Genomic DNA, 19,021 nt, shown 5'->3' with positions numbered 1-19,021 from the left:
ATGCCAGGTCATATTTTTTAGTGATGTAAGATTTAATGCATGCTCTTCCAATGTAAAACATGAGCTCATGAATCACGCTGAGCTGTGCAGGAGGTACTGGGAGGACATGCAGTTGAGCAAGGCAGCATTCAAGTTCTCTCTCCTGCCAGTTAAAGTTTATTGACCAGGTGCCAAGGATTTCCTCAAATCAGGCTGCAGGGACAGAGGGGAGGAAAGGGTGGGAATTTCAGCTCATTCATTATTCCTTTTCACTTCTTGCCTTCCCCACCGGAGGCTTGGACAGAGCTGGAAAAAGAAACCAGTGTGCTTGCTGCTTCCAGGGCATTGTATTTGACTCCAGATCCTAGCCATGCTGGACTTGTATACAATTGTGTTGGGACTCCTGATTGTTTTGCCCCTTCTGGGAAATATTTTCTTCCCCTATCTTTGGCTGGACCTGGTCTACCTCTTCAACTTCATACGTATGGGATACAGATGCCACCGACAACTTCAGCGCAATCCTCCTCATACCTTGCTAGATGTTTTCTTGGAGAAAGTTGAGAAACACCCAGAGAAGCCCCTGATTCTCTTTGGAGAGGATGTCTATTCCTATCAAGACATTGACAGGCGCAGCAGCCAGATGGCTAGAGTGTTGCAAGGCCATGTAGGGCTGAAAGAAGGGGAAACGGTGGCTGTTTTCTTGAAGAATGTCCCTGCCTATATCTGGGTCTGGATAGGCTTGGAGAAAATTGGCTGTATCATGGCGTGTGTCAACTATAACATCCGATCCAAGTCCCTGTTACATGTGCTCAGCTCCTGTGAGGCCAAGGTGCTTCTGACAACTCCAGGTAGGCGATGCAGTGTATATCAAAATGGGATTAAGGCATGTTTACACTACATGTCATTAGGGTTTAACTCTCTTTGGTCATAGTCCTGGGGCATCCTCTCTGTCTTCTTTGCCTCACAACATTTCTGAAGAGCAAATTGTGTGTAGATATGACCAATCTCAATTACAGATGTCACAGGCAGGAATTTGCAGGACCTAAGCAAATCAGTGGATGATAGGGAGGCTTGATGATGTCTCATCCACAGTCTCACCATAAATTCGGGCTGACTTGAGGGCAGTTAACAAAATTCCTGCCCCCAACAATTTTTGTAGCTATTTTTAAAAACTCTTTGAAAACTGCTGTAGACACAGAAAACAGGGAGAGAGGAGAATGTGTGTTAAGAGGCACATAGAAACTACCCATGATGTGCCTGCCAAAGTCGTGCCAAAATGAACAGACATTTATGGTGGAGTTCTGGAGGTCTACTTTTAGTTTTTCCTAGCACTACAGCCTCAAGTCCAAAGGAAACTAATTTTCTGTTGAACTATTTTGTCAAGGGGCCCATGGGGGGGGTGGGGGGGGGGGGGGGGGAGAAGGTCTAGTTGTAACTAACTGTAAGGGGTGGTGTTAATCTCCGTTTCTAAGCCAAAGAGCCAGCGTTGTCCGAGAATTGCTCTGGTGGGCATGTGCCCAGCATGACTGCACTGAACGCTGTTACCTTCCCACTTAAGTGGTACCTGTCTATCTGCTTGCATTTGCATGCTTTTGAACTGCTAGATTGGCAGAAGCTGAGACTAGTGACAGGAGCTCACCACATCAAGCAGCACTCGGGCGTCAAATTGCCAACCTTCTGATTTTCTGATCATCAGAATTGGCATCTTACCCACTAAACCACTGCATCCAAATCAATTTTTGAATTCTTTCTCCTTACCCATATTCCCATACAGTGGTACCCCGGGATACGAATGCGCCGGGTTACGAATTTTTCGGGATACGAAAAAATCCCATAGGGATTTATTGCTTCGGCTTACGAAGGTTTCTTCGGGTTACGAAAAAACCGCGGCGCTATTTTCCGCCACCGGAGGGCAGCAGAGAGCTATTTTTCCATTAGCGCCTATGGGAATTCGGCTTACGAAGGTATTTCGGGTTACGAAATTAACCGCGGAACGAATTAATTTCGTAACCCGGGGTACCACTGTACTTGCACTCAAGGCTCAGGTTCTGTTAACAAGTTAAACATTTGTGTCTAAATTCAGTTGCTAGTCCTAACTAGAGTAGAATGATTTAATGAATAGAATTGATAATAATTAGTGGTATTCTTCAGCAATGGATTAAGTGAGCCAGACTCTATTAGAGGCTGGTAATTTCAGCCTTGTGCAGCATAAATCACCACTACCATCACGGCAGAACTTAGCAAAATTTTGTTGTTTAATGTAATTCACTGTTCATGGAGAGGGGCAAAGGAACTAAGGCATATACAGTACATTCTAGGATTACAGGTATGCAGGGTTTCCACCAGTAGTTGCTTTACTCCTTTCATTGGCTCTCAACAACAAAGTTTGCCACCAACAAAGTACAATAGCATCCAAAATCCACAAAATAGTGATACCTTTATGGGGACAACCAAAATGCACAATATACATTTTGCAAGCTTTCAAAGCTCCACTGGCTTCCTTATCAGGCAAAGATAGAATCATAGAATCATGTTTAAAATAATTCAGATTTTAAACATGTTTGCCTAATGAAGAAGCCAATGGAGCTTTGAAAGCTTGCAACGTGTATACTGTGCATTTTGGTTGGCTCCATTGCAGTATCACTGTTTTGTGGATTTGGGATGTTATTGTACTTTGCTGTATGGCCAACATGGCTATCCCTGGATATGCTTTCCACCAAGAGTTCCTGTACTCCCTTAATGTTCATTTCTCATCTCATTTCATTGGACTTAAAAAAAAAATGATTTGTTACATGCAGGTTAGCTTTAATATAGTACAGTATTTGCATTTGCTTTGGTTGTTGTGTGTGTGTCTTTGTGTGTTTTAAAGTTCACTTTAAGTAATGTAAACTGTTGCCCCCTGCTGGATGCTTAGAGCAAAACACTTATTTATCCTTAAGGGACTGCCATAGAAGATTCTGGGAATTTATTTTAGGAGCATTTTTTGGGTGATACCGGTTGTTTACTTTTTAGATTTAACACTGTATAATTCTTTGTACAGTTACATATATTTGTCCCTGTTGTTTTCTTCCCTCTTTTCCTTCCCTTTGTAAATGCAAATTTGTAAGCAACTACAAAAAACATTTGTAATGGAAGGATAATTACAAGAAAAATCTATATACAACTGAACTATATTAATGCTTTAACAAGGCTAGAATTTTTATCAGCAACACTTTTATGAGTAATTACTTAAAATAAAAATAAAATAATCAGCTTAATCAAGATTCAAAAGAAAATAAGCAAACTCAGGATTCAACTCTTTTGTATTTCTACTAACCAGGATATTTGAATACTGCAGTAATAGCATAAGGATTACAATACTGTATTATGTGCTCTTCCAGAGGTGCTTTCACAGTTATAGCACTATGATTCCACTTAATTGCGTGGTTCCAGAATCCTGTAATTTGTCACATGGTGAAGTGCTGGTAATTATTGTAGAACAGTACAGATTGGCAATCTGTATATAGATGGTTGAAAAAAAAAACTTTTATGGGTAATTTTTAAAGCAGTACACAGATCTGGAACACAGCTGGCGAACAAATGCAGCTGTATGGATCAGAAAATGGTGTATATGTACGTCAATATAATAGCTAAACAGCTTTTCCTGATGTGGCATTTTTATGTCATCAATAGGGGAAGGAAGGCTTACTGTTGAACATAAAGAAAACAAAAATAATGACTATGGAGAACTTAGACAAATTCAAACTAGATAATGAGGAAATAGATATAGTAAAAGAGTTCTCATCTCTGGGATCAAATATTGATAGAAATGGGGACCACAGCCAGGAAATCAGAAGAAGATTAAGAATGGGGAGGGCAGCTAAGAAAGAACTAGAAAAGATCCTAAAATGCAAAGATATACAACTCTGCACAAAAGTTAGAATCATACAAACCATTGTATTCCCCATTACCATGTATGGATGTGAGAGCTGGACAGTTAAGAAAGCGGATAGGAAGAAAATCAATTCATTTGAGATGTACTGGAGAAAAGTGCTGAGGATTCCATGGACAGCTGAAAAGACAAACAAATGGGTCCTAGAGCAGATCAAACCCAAACTATCCCTGGAAGCCAAGCCAAGATGACAAAGTTTAGGCTGGTGTACTTCAGGCACATCATGAGAAGGCATGAATCATTGGAAAAAACAATAATGCTAGGAAAGGCAGAAGGTGTAAATCTACAGCACGATATGAATAAAGTATAATAATAATAATAATAATAATAATAATAATGAAGTAGACATTATTATTATTATTATTATTATTATTATTTGTATACCGCTATTCCAACATTAGATCATAGCGGTTAACAACATTAATACAATAAAAAGAAAGTAAAGCCACATGCTAGATGGGTGGACTCCATGAAAGAGATCATGAGTATGAGTTTGCAGGAGTTGGGCAGAGCAGTGGCGCAAGGGTGTTCTCATTAATAATGTTTGCCATCTTAATCACACTGATGTTGCATGGTCACACATGTCCTGATCTTCATCTGTGAAATGTTGGCAAATATGTGGCTGTTCTTGAATATTGCCATTCTGTTTTCCCAGAATTTCCCAGAAAGAAAGAAAAAATAAAGAAGAGAGTAAAGTGGAAGGGAGATGACTAGCCCCTCACAAAGGCCACCAAAATTAGCCACCAAATAAATATATGCTGCCACAGTTGGCAAACAAAAGCAAGGCCATTCCCAATCCCAGCCCTGCTCTCTTTGGACTGATAACACATTCTTTAATCATGGGGAAAAATGTGGCTGTGGGTACTCATCCATGGCCAATATTGCTGTCCAGGGCAGTCAGGGTGACCAGATATCCTAACTGTAAAGGAAGACAAGGCACCACAAAATGTAGATGATTCAAGACAAATGTAGAACATTACTACATAAAAGCTTAAAAAAACTCATAGAAAGATAAATCCATGCTTCTTAGTCATGCTCATAATGGAGGACATTTTGGGATTTCTCCTTGACAGAAGTGTGAAATGTAGAACATGTTCTGGAAAAGGAGTATGGCTGGTCACCCTGCGAGTGGTGGAGTGAGCATTGGGCAGCCTTGCATGGCCACTGGCTGGGTTCCTCTTCCCAGGACTGTCCATGGCTTCTGGGAGGGCAGGGCAGACAGGCCGGACAGCCAATGGGCTGCTTGCTTGCACCTCATTGGTTGGCATTACCCAACCAGAAGGAAGACTGCAGTTCTGGCAGTCTTCACCCAAGTCAGGCAGGGCAGCATACATTATTGTGCATCCTGCCAGCCTGCTTCAGGTCCTCTTGGGCTCCAGACCACGGCCCTTCCTGTCTTCAGTTTGTAGCTTGTGGTCTATTTGCTTGCTTTTGACACAACTATTGGAGGACCGTGGGGTTTGGGAATATGGTCAGTACCTTGGAAAGGGTACAGACAGGGATCCTCTTATAGGACCAGGGTAGGTGGTGCAGTAGAAATAGCCTGGCCAGGAGGGGACAGATACATTTCCGGCACCCCCACTCAAGGGGAGGCTCAAGGGTACTCACCTAGTAGGACCTCCAACTGGGTGAGCCCCTATTGTTCCACTTCTTTTCTCCAGTAGAATTCGTACATTTAGTTTCATTGGGCAGCAGGTGGGCTGGCTAATGCTCAGATCCTATCTCATGTATGTGCCAACGAACTGCAGCTGTAATCAGTAAATAGCTGTGGCCATTTCCATTCCAGTTCTGTTTATGGGTTGTCGTTTTGTGGAGCAGACTTGCTCCTGGACATGCAAATGAAAACAACCAAATGGTTTCCAAAACAAATGCTGTTCCAAATGTTGTTGCCTATATACAAGCCTCTGTGTGTGTGGAGCTGTGTTGGTTGGTTATTGGTAACCAGACTAGGGTATCTTTAATTGTGAATTTGGAATTGTGGAGTTCCCAAAAATAAAGTTTAAAAGCAAGGTGTCTGAGCACACATCTTACCCATTTGTTTTATAACTCTCTTCCAGATTTTCAAGCTGCTATTGAGGAAGTCTTGCCTACTCTAAAGAACGAAGGGGTACAAGTTTTCTATCTGAGTGATGAGTCCCCAACTGAGGGTGTGGAAGCTTTGCTGGGACAGATCAAATCCAGTTCACATGAACCATTGCCTGTTTCCCCCAGAGTCAATATAACCGCTAAATCTACATCGCTGTATATTTTTACTTCTGGGACCACAGGTGAGGAAGTTGAATGTCAAGGTGTGGAATATTACCAAATAAATATATGTTCCCATGGTTGGCCAAAAAAGAAAAAGAAAAAAGCAAGCCCATGGGAATTGGGCCTGAAGGATAGAAAATGATGTCTTTCTGGTCTCTCTCCTCTTTGTTTTTGCCTGTCCATTCCAGGCAATTTAACTTCTAGAAGGGCTACAGCTCAGAGGTTGACTATCTCAGAAAGTGCCCTCAAGAGGCATGGAAAAGTCTATGGAGAACTATTGCCAGTCAGAGCACACACTATTGGGTGACATGGAGTAACAGTTTGACTTTGGACAAGCTTGCTTCAGATGTAGGTCAGATCTAACTCTCACAGTCTGTATAGGCCTGTGAGATAAACCTGTGCTGTTTCCTAGCCTGTTGGTTCATCCAAATTTACTTCTACAAGGACTGGTGGTGTGTGTGTTGCTACCACATGCTATGTAAATACAACCAGCAATTAAATGTGCCTGTTTTTGCCTCCATCTCCATGGAACCAAATGTATGGAATGTGTTAGATTTCTAACCCTCTAGTACTACTGAATACAATACAAGTTGTAGATCTAAATCAGGGCTGGGCAAAGTGTGGCCCTTGGGCTGCATGCAGCTTCCAGGGTATTTTTGTGGCCTGCCAGGTCAAAAATAATTTTGGAGCATTTCCACCCCTTTAAAATGACTTAAAATGGCTTCTGGAGGCATGGAAGGCATTTTAACCACTTTTAGACCCCTCAACCCAATTTAAACCCAGAGAGGCCTTTTGTTTGAAACAGGAAGTTGTTTAAAAAGTGTTTAAAAATGACCCAGGAAGACCCCAAAACATGGGGAAAGTGCCCCTCATACTCCCCCAGAATGTTTTGGGGGAAGCATTTGGAAGCAAAAAAACCTTTGGACATGCATCTATCCAAGGTCAACTGTGGGACCTATGCAGCCTCCTAGCCCTTCATAGTTGTCCCCCCAGATCTAAATGGTAAAAAATGAATTTTCATTTTTTATCATATTTTCCCTGAAAAATTCAGGTGCATATACAGTTAGGGTTTTTCGCACAGCTAAAGTTGGGAGCTTCCTGGCTTTGCAAATTGGCCAGCTGAACTCGGTTTCTAGTCAGGTTTTAGATGGGTTTTAGGCAGAAGGTGGCATCGGTGGCAAAATGCAAGTGATTATATCCGGCTGCATTCCAGAAGAGGATTCAGATTGGGAAAGGTAAGTTGCATTTTTTAGCTATGTGAAAAACTTCTTAGAGATGGGACCCAAGTCTAAACACAAAATTCATTTATGTTTTGTATATACACAGAGCCTGAAAGTTATTTTATACACTATATTTTAAAATAATTTTGTGCATGAAACAAAGTTTGTACACTGTACCAGAAAGCAAAAGTGTCATTGTCTCAGCCACCCATGTGGACAGTTTTGGATTTTGGATTATTTTAGATTTCGGAATTCGGGATAAGGGAGACTCAGCCTATAATAAATACCTTAGCATCACAAAAATCTTCACATGTAAACCCATTTTTAAGGTTTGCAATTTATGTGAGAGTAACAGTCTTATCCCATATATTTTTTGCTCAATTGCCTAAGTAGCACAAAGAATATTGGTGATACCAGAAAGTAACACAAAGAATAATGATGATACCAGATCAGAAGATTCAAGAAACATTGGGGGGAAGAAAAGGGAGTAATCTAGGGCCCCAAGCCAGCGCGGGGCTGGAGCTCCAGTTAAACCACTGATAATCTGGCTCTGGGAATGAAATTCATGGGACTGTAAAATTAAAAATTGTTTCTTGCTTGATGGAATCATTTGTAGCTGTTAAACGAGCCCTTTCTGTTTCTCTGCCTTCCTCAAGGTCTACCCAAAGCTGCTCTTATCACCCAGAGGAAGCTGTTCATTGTGGCCGGCATGTTTCGTTTATGTGGGGTTAAGCCCAAGGACATCATTTATTGCCCTCTCCCACTTTACCACTCAGCTGCACTCCTTATTGGGATTGGAGGATGCTTGGAGGTTGGTATGTATAGAAGGGTCTGAAAACAGAAGGCTTTAAACATCCTTCTACTTGTATGTCACAGACAGAAAGAGAGATGATACTATATTAGTACATTAGAAGAACAGGATAGAAATAAACAGTTTGAGAGAGATGTTTTTGGTGAACAAGTATATGTGAGTACAGTTTGGGGGGCAAATTCATATCCAACTCTCTAAGATTCTAATATGTATTTCATCTGAATTGTGAGATTTAAGTAGGATGAATTTACAATATTTTTCCTGTGTGTATATAAAGTATTAATAGTAGAAAATTCTGAATTCTTCTTCCATTAATTAATTTTTCTTCCATTAATTAATTAATTAATTAATTATAATTTCTTATCTGCCTCTCCCTACCATGAATGGTGAGGAACAACAAAAAATAATATAGCATAGCACTGTTAAAAGAGCAGATAAAACCAATATAGATTAAAATCAATCAATCAGTACAGTATTTTAAAATTCATAATATATAAATAATCTGGATAGGCCTGCCAGATGAGACTGTTTTTTTTAAACTGCTATTTTAAATGCAGCAAATCTCTTCCAGCAGGTCAGTTCACAAACTAGGGACAGCTGAAGAAACTGTCATTTGAAGCTAGCTTTGGCTGACTGCAGTAGATGTCCCCCAGAAGATCTGAGTGTATGGAGCAGGTTATATGGGAGAAGGTGATCCTGTAGATAATCAGGATCCAGTCATGTAGGACTTTAAAGATAATGTACTTTTCTGGAAGCTAATTGGCAGTTAGTGGAGTGATTTTAACAGTGATGTGATATGATGACTCCAGAGACCCAATGTGGTGTACTGGTCTGAGTGTTGGACTAGGACTCTGGAGACCAGGGTTCAAATCCCAGTTCAGCCATTGTAAACCCACTGAGTGACCTTGGACAACTCATACTCGCTCAGCATGATGATGGCAAGGGCAAACCTCCTCTGAAAAACATGTCAAGAAAACCCCACAGCCTTAGGGTCGCCATAAGTTGGAAACAACTCTTCTTAATCATGTTCAGAGCAAAGTAGCTGACCCACTAGCCAAGATCCTATGGGATTCTCTCTGTGTGTCTATGTCCCTTCAAGTCAACTGTTGACCAATGGCAACTTCATGGATTTCATAGAGTTTTCTTAGTCAAGGAATACTCAGAGGTGGTTTTGCTAGTTCCTTCCTCTGAAACATAACCTACAGCACTTGGTATTTGTTGGCAGTCTTCCATCCAATTTCTAACCAGGGCTTAGCCTTCTTAGCTTCCAAGATCAGACAGGTTCTGGTGTCTTTAGGGTATTTAGGCCCTCTGCATTTCTAGTCCAGTAAATAATTCTGCTGCATCCCACAGTTGCACAACAGATGATTGTAACAGACTTGAGTTCATCTGCTGCCCAGTGGTCTATTAGCTCCCACCCACTACTTCATAAGAGAAGAAAAGCTCTCTCTGTCCACTTGATTGATCACATTGCAGCTGCACTTACACAATCTTTGAGAAAGTGGAATCAACTTGTGCTGGCAATTTGAGGCGAGTGTAGTGTCTCTGGCGGAAACACCTTTGCTTACACGACAAGACTCTCCTAGACCGATTATTAAAGGACTATGGAGAGGCAATACGAGCAACAAAGAATACGTTCTATGGTGCTCGTATTGCGTCCGCTGAGTCGCGTCCGGCAGAGTTGTTCAGGGTGGTCAGGGAGCTTACTCAGCTCCCTCCTGCCCTGAACCAGATCCTTGAACCTTCTAAGGCCTGCTGTGACCTGTTTAACGACTTTTTTGTGGATAAAACTTCTCGTATAAGCGAAGGTCTGAACGCCGACGTTATGGCAGAGCCAAGGGTAGAAGTGTCCAGAGCCTCCGTGGACTACGTTACACTGGATGAGTTTGAGTTGGTGAGTACCGAGGATGTGGACAAGATCCTCGGAAGTGTTCGGAAAACAACCTGCTCTCTTGATCCCTGCCCCTCGTGGTTAGCGGCCCAGGGGGGACCGGCGGTAACGACATTGTTACGCCGGATTATTAACACCTCTCTCAGGGATGGGCGATTTCCATCGGATCTTAAATTGGCCATTGTAAGACCGATCCTAAAAAAGCCCTCCCTTGACCCCCTGGTACATAATAATTATCGGCCTGTTTCGCTGCTACCATTTTTGGGGAAGGTGATCGAGAGGGCGGTTGCGTTCCAGCTTCAGACGGTCTTGGATGAAACGGATTATCTGGATCCATTTCAAACTGGCTTCCGGGCGGGTCACGGGGTTGAGACGGCCCTGGTCGCCCTGGTCGATGATCTCCGTCTGAGCGCTGACCGGGGAAGCGTGTCCCTGTTGGTGCTCTTGGACATCTCAGCGGCTTTCGATACCATAGACCATGGTATCCTTCTGGGGCGCCTGGCTGAGGTGGGAATCGGGGGCACTGCGCTCCAGTGGTTCCCTTCCTACCTCTCTGGGAGGTCCCAGATGGTGCAGCTGGGAGACGTGTGCTCCAGCGAGCGGGCCCTTAAAACTGGGGTCCCTCAAGGAGCCATTCTGTCTCCCATGCTATTTAACATTTACATGAAACCGCTGGGAGAGATCATCCGGAGACATGGGGCGCGGGGTTATCAGTACGCTGATGACACCCAAATCATTTTCTCTATGTCTCCGACTGACGCAGTGACCGGGGATGGCGTCTCTCCTCTCGTGGCCTGTTTGGAGTCAGTAATGGACTGGATGAGGGAAAACCGACTCAAACTTAATCCAGAGAAAACGGAGGTACTAGTGATAGGTTCCCCCGGTCCAGGAATGGCGGTGGTTCCACCTGTCCTGAACGGGGTCACGCTCCCCGTAAAGGACTCCGTGCGCAGTCTGGGAGTGCTTCTTGATTCGTCGCTTCATCTGACTGCTCAGGTGAATGCGACGGTCAAGAGCACCTGTTACCAGCTTCGGCTGATTCGCCAGCTGCGCCCATACCTGGACCGGAGGGACCTAGAAACTGTGGTACATGCTCTGGTAACTTCAAGACTGGACTTCTGCAACGTACTCTACATGGGGCAACCCTTATACCAAACTCGGAAGCTTCAATTGGTACAGAACATGGCAGCCCGGCTGGTCACTGGCGTACCCAGGACCAGCCACATAACACCTGTACTTAAAGATCTTCACTGGCTGCCTATTCGCTTCCGAGCTCAATATAAGGTGTTGGTTATTACCTATAAAGCCCTAAATGGCTTGGGCCCAGGATACCTAAAGGACCGCCTCTCCCCGTACAATCCGCCTCGCACCCTCAGAACATCTGGGCAGCAATTGCTGAAGGTGCCTGGGGCTAGGTTGGCCTCTACTACAAGAAGGGCCTTTTCCACAGCTGCCCCAGCCCTTTGGAATACGCTGCCCACCGAGCTCCGCTCATCTACCACCCTGGCCCAATTTAGGAAGGACCTTAAGACCTTCCTATTTAAACAGGCATTCCCCGATTAAGATCCTGCGGGCCTCCCTCCTCTTCCGTGGCCATGAGGACGGGCTATGGGGCTTTTATTGCTGTTTTAGTTGTATATTGTTGTTATGTGTTTTTAACTTTGTATTGTGTGCATGTCACACTGTTGTAAGCCGCCCTGATCTTCTCGGAAGGGCGGGATAGAAATAAAGATTTTATTATTATTATTTATAGGATTCTGGCCTGAGACTGCAAATACGAAAACTGAGCTTTGTCTCTGTGGTGTGTTGAGGACACAGTTAATTCTGCATTCAAGTACAACTGGAAGAAAACCCACCTTTGCTCTTTTTCCTAGGGCTACAGGAAATTTTCCTCTAGGCCTGTGTTTAAAATTCTACCAGATAGTAGAAACCTTAAAAAAAAAAAAATCAAAGCTAGCATAGCCTCCTGAAATGATTCCAGCCATTAAAGTAACTGGGACAAGCTTGTCATGGTTAACTTAAGGCCTAGGTATTTCGGTGGGTTTGCCATGATTTTTTAAATTATTGTTTACTGTTCTATACTTCATAATTTCTGAATTTTGTGCTGTTTATAATTTGCCTACACATTGCTTATAGGATTCTGGCTATTGAGTGGTCTAAAATTATAATTAAGTAATGGAATATATTAATAGAATGACCAAGGCTGCTGCAAAATGCAGAATTAAGGCAGACATTAATGGTTGCAGCATTAGGAAGGTTGAGAACCACTGGCCATAGCATTTAAAGTGGTGTCAAACTGCATTAATTCTGCAGTGCAGATGTAGCCTAAATCTTGACCCAGCCATTATACATGAATTCATTTCGAAGCTAATATTTTTGTATTAAGTCTGGGTCAGATGTTCTAAGCACCAATGTCCATACACACATAATCACTCAATGAGTTGTTTGCAGCACACTGCATGGTTTAGGAAACCAGCTACTAGGAAGATCGATTGTTTCCTGAAATGTAAGAGAGAAGACTTCAGTGCTAGTGTCTCAGCATGATGATGAATCCTGCCATTTTCTTTACCATGCTGGTCATCATGGCTAATGCACTGTCTGTGGGACCATTTCTTCCCTGCATCAATCTTTTTGTTGTTCCAAGATGCACAATTATACCACTCCTAAGCACCTTCCTCTCTCTTTTGTTTTTATAAGGAGCCACATTTGTCTTGAGGTCTAAGTTCTCTGCTACCCATTTCTGGGATGACTGCAGGCGATACCATGTCACTGTGATCCAGTATGTAGGAGAACTGATGCGCTACCTGTGTAATTCACCAAAGGTAACTGAGAGAGACCAAATACTTTGGGGGAAATGATGCAAATAATTACAGTGAATTTGTTGTATTTCAAACCTTGTTGTTGAATCAAAATAGCAGATCTAGAATACGAGGACCAGAATTGTAGCATATTATCTTAGGCTTACATGAAACAAAAAATCCTAACTATGGCCCGGTACAGACTGCCGGAAAGTGGCAGTCTGGGTCCAATTTTAGAGCTCGGGATTGTGGAGTGACCACATGCTCCCGAGCCCTACTGCATGGTGCAGCCCTATCCACACAGGGGCTGCCATGATGATCGCTCTTGCGACATCGATGCGCGGCAGTGCACCAATGGTGCACTGATGGCGTCTGCCGTGCACACCAAAAAGAACCTGCTTTTAGCGGGTTCTTTTTGGTGTGGATGGAGGCCATGCGGTTTGGCTGCTGCAGCCTCCTTCAGGAGCAAAAACAGGCGCCTCCAGCCTGCCCTTTTGGGGCAGTCTGTCGAGCCCCTATGATTCATATGTCATCAACTGGCTTTGTCCTTCTGTGTGTCCAAGAGCCAAGAAGGGCCTATATCCCACTGTCTAGAGCAGGGTGACCAGATGTCCTAACCACAAAGGAGGACAAAGCACTGCAAAATGTAGGGCATTCAGCAAAAAAAGTGGTACATTTCAAAATAAATGCTAAAAATACTAATATAAATATACATTCTTTTCATATGTTTATTTACAGATACTGTATTTTATTATGGACTCACCCATATTTTTTGATGAACATAGGCCTTAAACAAGACTTATAAAATGAGAAAAAAAGGGGGGTTGGAGAAAGGGATTACAAACAAATTTATGAAAACCGTTCTCATTCACAAGATAGGAAGGATCATTTTAGTTAAGAGTAGTACAATCTGTCTATGTAGTTAGTAGTTAGAATGTAGAGAGTTAGAGCAGATATTATTTGTTAGGTTTTTGTTTTTGTTTTTGTGTTCTTGTGTGTGTGTAACTTAGGTTAGATTTAGTGTTGTTTATTAAGAAATCATTCATTATTAACAATTGTATTGTTATTAGAGTTGTCATTAGTTCACTGTTTTTTGTGTTGTTATAGTGTTTGAAATTCTAATAAAATATATACGAAACACAAATTAAAAAAAAAATAGTGTCCAAACTTCCAAAATAAAATTAGGGGTGAAACAGACCACCCACCCAACCACACGGTGGGCATCTTTACGGCTCTCAGGCGGTGCGGTGTTTATATGCCACATGCCGCAGAAGTGCCACAAAGCCATGGTGGTGGCAGAAAAGCTGGCTTTTTTCTGGCTCAAAAAGGAGTAGCATTTTGCCACTTCTTTTTGTGCTGACAAAAAGCTGGGTTGGGGGCATGGTGTGGTTGCTGCTGCCCCAACCTGGTGTTGAAAGAAGCAGCATCAAGACATCCCTTCAGGGCTGTCTGTTTTAGCCCTTATCTTTGTTAAAACACCTTGTTGGCTTGCAATATACTTATAGAACTCAGAGCAAGACAAAGACTTAAAATTGTACTTTGGTACCAATAAACCCTTGACTAAATCTACATTTAAATTATTCCTTTCATTCTGTCCTTGTACTGAAATTAAGGGGGGAAAACCCTTTAGACATTTGCATTGTTTCTGTAAGCAGCCCATTGCTTAACATTTGCTGTCCTTTTGCCCTCCAAGAAACAAATGCTCCCAAGCTCTGGGTACAAGTCTTGTCTGCTGCTGCTTTTAGGAAAGAACTTTGGAATTATTCATCCGATTGCCTAACAGTTATGGGAGCAGCTGGCCTGGTTCCAGATTGTTCAGGACTTTTGAGATCAAAACTAGAATTAAGACATAAGACAGGAAATATGGTTGCCTAGTGAAGCTCTTCATCCTATCTGTTCATGTTAACTGTCTTTCAGCTGTGCCACATAGTAAGAGCCAGCAGGGATCTTATCAAGCCAGGATGAATAGCAACTTGTAAAAGATTCCAGCCAAATAATCAGGAGTTGATACTTACCACAGGTCATCAGGCAAGCAACTGTTAATCATACATCTTTATTACCACAATGATTACCTTGACATATTGCCTTGCAGAAGGACAATGACCGTGACCACAGTGTGCGGCTGGCAATAGGCAATGGCATGCGGAGAGAGGTCTGGAAGGAATTCCTGCGTCGATTTGGATTTGTCCAAATTTATGAGTTTTATGGCGCTACTGAGGGGAATATTGGGTTCATTAACTACACTGGGAAAGTTGGAGCTGTGGGAAGAACTAACTTCCTTCACAAGGTAATGAGATGAAGTGAAAGGTGATCCATGGCTGGAGATTCCCCTACATATCTCATTCAGTCTCAGTTGGGAGGGCAAGAGGAACCCTGCTGTTATTTACAATCAGTTAACATAGATGGGATTGGGAGGGCAAGAGGAACCCTGTCTCAGTTGGGAGGGTAAGAGGAACACTGCTGTTATTTACAATCAGTTAACATAGGTGGGATACAGACTGCCCTTTTGGGGCGGCCTGCACCCACCCTTTCCCCAATGGATCGGGGCATGAGCTGCCACAGCAGCAGCCCCGGAGGCCCTGATCCACCTCTTTTCCAAGCCTTGGGGAAGTGGCAAAATTCTGCTTCCCTGCGGCCTGGAAAGGGGTGTCCTTGGGGCTTCATGCCCCAAGGACACCCCAACAGTGGCGGGGAAAGAGAGAAAGGGGCTGCTCGGCCCATTTCTCTTTTGTATCGCTGGTGCAGCTGTATAAAGGCTGTGCCAGCGATACACAGCGCAAAAGGAGCTCCGTTTCAAAGCCAGGACGTAACGGCCGCGCTGCGCCGTTTGGACGCAACGCGGCTATTATGTCAAAATGGCGGCACCCATGTAGACAGGGCGCCGCCATTTTGATGTCCTGGTGATGTACTAGGGTTGCGGGGTGTATATAAGCAATGCCCCAAGGCAACCCTAGTAAGTCACCAGGACGTGCTAAAAGGCCCATCTGTACAGGGCCATAGATTCTACTAATGTTGTCATTTGACGGTATGACTAGATAAGAGACTTGAGGAACCTTCTGAGAGCTGGATGGAGAACCTCTTCAGGACAGATTATGGCTGCAGTAATGTGGGGGGTATGAGGTTCCCTTGCCTGCTTTAAGGTTTTGTTGTAATTCCTAGATAAGAATAAAAATCCAATTGGGTCATTCATGAAATACATTCTGATGCTTGTACAGGACTTTTTACCTTTGTATTAACCTTTCCCTTTCATATCTGTTCTATTTCAGAAAATGACAATGTTTGAACTTGTTAAATACAATGTTGACCAGGATGAGCCTGTCAGAAACGAGAAAGGGCACTGCATCCCAGTGGCCTTGGGTAAGTTTATAAAATCAGATGTACATATGAATAGGACTTATATAAATGTAGTATTATTTTTAGATTTCCTCCTCCTCCTCTCCACAAATGATTCTGTACACTAAATACAGACTCATTCTTTTAATGACAGTCCTTATGCGACAAGATGAGCAACCAGAAGAAGGTGTTAACGGGCTTGTACTACTATGAGGAGTAGTGGACGTGGACACAACAAGACCCTCTCCCTTGTTCCTACCAAATAAGCCTGAGAAGTTAGAGAGAAGAACATCTCCAGAAGATCTAAGCGCTCTAAGAGGCTTATATTACAGTATTATAGAACAGCTGAATGTTTTTCAGAATATTTGCTAGAAAGGCTGCGCCACTTGAAAGGACAGACAAGTCCTTGGCACAATTGCTAGAGAATGATTCTTCCTCTGGTTCTTTTTTTGCTTTGCAGGTGAGACAGGTTTACTTGTGTCAAAGATCACTCATGCCACCCCGTTTTCAGGCTATGCAGGAGACCGTCAGAAGTCAGAGAAGAAGATTCTCTGGGATGTCCTAAGAAAAGGAGACAGTTACTTCAACACTGGTGACCTTCTGATGCAAGACCATGAAGGCTTTATATATTTCCAGGATAGGGTGGGGGACACTTTCCGGTAAGTTTCACAGCACACTCTGTGGCATGGGAAGGTTTGTTTCCTTTGCCCTTTAGGAAGGTGATGCTGGGGTGGTTGCTGATGTGTTACTGGCTGTGCTCAAGGATAGCTCCAGCCCATGCACAGAGCCATTATATGCATGCATACATGGCAGCAAGTCCCCTTGTGTTCAGCTGAATTGGCCTTCATGCACCTGTGTCTAGGATTACATATACACACATGCAGAATATAGACATCACCCAGACAGGTAATGAAGGGGATTGACAAAGAAAGGGAAGAACTATGAACTGGGAAACCTTTGAGTTGAATCTCCCATGACAGTTTCAGGAATCAACATTGTCAGGTCCAAAATGAGGCCTTGTCCCTTGAATAAGGTATTATTATCAACACAAGAGACATAATGTTAATAACTCCTCTCTCATTGCAGCTGGAAGGGGGAGAATGTGGCCACTACAGAGGTTGAGAGGACTCTGGCAGCAGTGGACTTCATTGAGGAAGTCAATGTATATGGGGTGCCAGTACCAGGTGAGTCTGAAAGGCCATTGTTCATAACACATCTTCATTTAATATCCCAAAGGATTATATCAGAAAGCTATGATATCAGTACCTGCTGTTCCTCAATATAATGTTAAAGACATTGATGGGCATTTTAGCCACTGTTTTTGGCACACTGATGCTTTGGTGCACTATTAAGGAAACAATTCAAAATGCTTGAAGATACCGCCATCTGTAGACGCACTGTACAAAGTAGACTGCTTTATCTAAACAGCATGGCTGGGCAAATGCAGGCAATCTGGGGAAACATTTATGTTATCTCGAACTGCATAGAGTAATGAGAGAATAAAAACATTTTGATACAGTGTACTTGAACTGGTTCTGCTTCCCTCACCGCATGGGATTTCAGATATTCATTTTATAACTAGTACCTGGATTCCCATAAATTAAAGGGCATGGGGGTAAGATCATCTTCTTCATTTATTCATTTCTTTTAAACATTTCTAGGATGCTCTTGACTCACTAAAGTGGGTTTTAATGCAGTGCATAGGAGACTTGATCTACCCCTTCCTCTTGTAAAGGAAGCTACCACTAGGGATTTTTTTTTTTTGGGTGGGGGATTTGTTATGTATAATGTGAAGTTCCATAATTAAAACAAGCCATTTTGGTTTGTTTCAGGGCATGAAGGAAAGACTGGCATGGCAGCTGTACGGCTAAAGGAAGGGTTCTTGTTTGATGGAAAGAAGCTGTATACTCATGTCAAGGACTACATGCCAAACTATGCCATACCTCGCTTTGTCCGCCTCAGGGTGAGACCTCTTTTTGTCACTGTACTTTCCACTCTGCTCCTGCCTCAGTGGGGCCCCAGTAAGGTATTATTCAGCATAATAATGATTTTTAGGGCTAGAAATAATGCCACAAAGGGTCTATGGTATGAGTGGACTGGTGTTTTAACCTCGTGCCTCACTGCAGTGATGGTTGAAGGATGAAAGAAACTGCCACCCATCTTCTCTAAATATGATCTATAGAGATTGTGCACCAAAGTATATGATATAGCCAAGAGTACCCACTAGCAAGATGGACAAAAGAATAAGGAAGGCAGCCAAGGATGATACACTACATGTACACCTATGCCTGGCATAAGAGACCTATGATCAGATCTTATGCAACTATGTTGTGGTGCAGTAATAGTATGAGAAGGGATGTCTACCACTTCCTCCAATTTTTCTCAATCTTAAATCACCAATTAAAGTGGGTATTGGCCTCACAGTGTGAAAAACACTGCTCCCTCCATCTAGTCCTCTAGTTTCTAGTTTCCCTAGTCCTCCACCCTTATGTTGATAAGCTTGTAACGTGAGTCCATGTAAAGTGCATATATTACTATTTAAATTATAGTCCTTATTAATGTATCTGTGTACAGTACTTGGTATATAAGGGTGCATTCACTTAGTATACAAATCTGTACCCCTACCTCTTTTAAGATGGATTTCCTCTTTTTGTGTGATGCTGAAAGACCCTGATCTGATTGAAGCGATGCTTCAGAGTATTAAGGCTAAACTGATGCTATTGTACTTTGGACGTATCATGAGATGTCATGACTAACTGGAAAATATTATAATCTTTGAGAAAGTGGAAGGCAGTAGGAAAAGAAGGAGAA

At 42.8% G+C, this 19,021-nt stretch overlaps 1 protein-coding gene across 2 annotated transcripts in view; it reads left to right on the top strand.

The window, feature by feature from the left end:
- Positions 1–238: 238 nt before the first annotated feature.
- LOC121934323 (very long-chain acyl-CoA synthetase-like) overlaps positions 239–19,021 on the top strand; it is a 21,340-nt gene continuing 2,557 nt past the window's right edge. Inside the window, exons 1-9 of one of the 2 annotated variants that reach the window (XM_042474706.1) lie at positions 239–827; positions 5,968–6,177; positions 8,034–8,192; positions 12,777–12,901; positions 14,970–15,164; positions 16,144–16,234; positions 16,671–16,869; positions 17,297–17,394; positions 18,043–18,236. In XM_042474706.1, the coding sequence (XP_042330640.1) occupies positions 350–827; positions 5,968–6,177; positions 8,034–8,192; positions 12,777–12,901; positions 14,970–15,164; positions 16,144–16,234; positions 16,671–16,869; positions 17,297–17,394; positions 18,043–18,236 (1,749 nt within the window). In that variant the 5' untranslated portion in view covers positions 239–349. The remainder of the gene's footprint in view (positions 828–5,967; positions 6,178–8,033; positions 8,193–12,776; positions 12,902–14,969; positions 15,165–16,143; positions 16,235–16,670; positions 16,870–17,296; positions 17,395–18,042; positions 18,237–19,021) is intronic. The other variant, XM_042474707.1, reaches the window with a different exon arrangement.

This window comes from Sceloporus undulatus, chromosome 6, assembly GCF_019175285.1.
Source record: "Sceloporus undulatus isolate JIND9_A2432 ecotype Alabama chromosome 6, SceUnd_v1.1, whole genome shotgun sequence".
In the NCBI taxonomy this organism is placed as follows: Eukaryota; Metazoa; Chordata; class Lepidosauria; order Squamata; family Phrynosomatidae; genus Sceloporus; species Sceloporus undulatus.
Note: the sequence above shows the minus strand (reverse complement) of the source record. Positions and strands in the feature narration are given on the sequence as shown.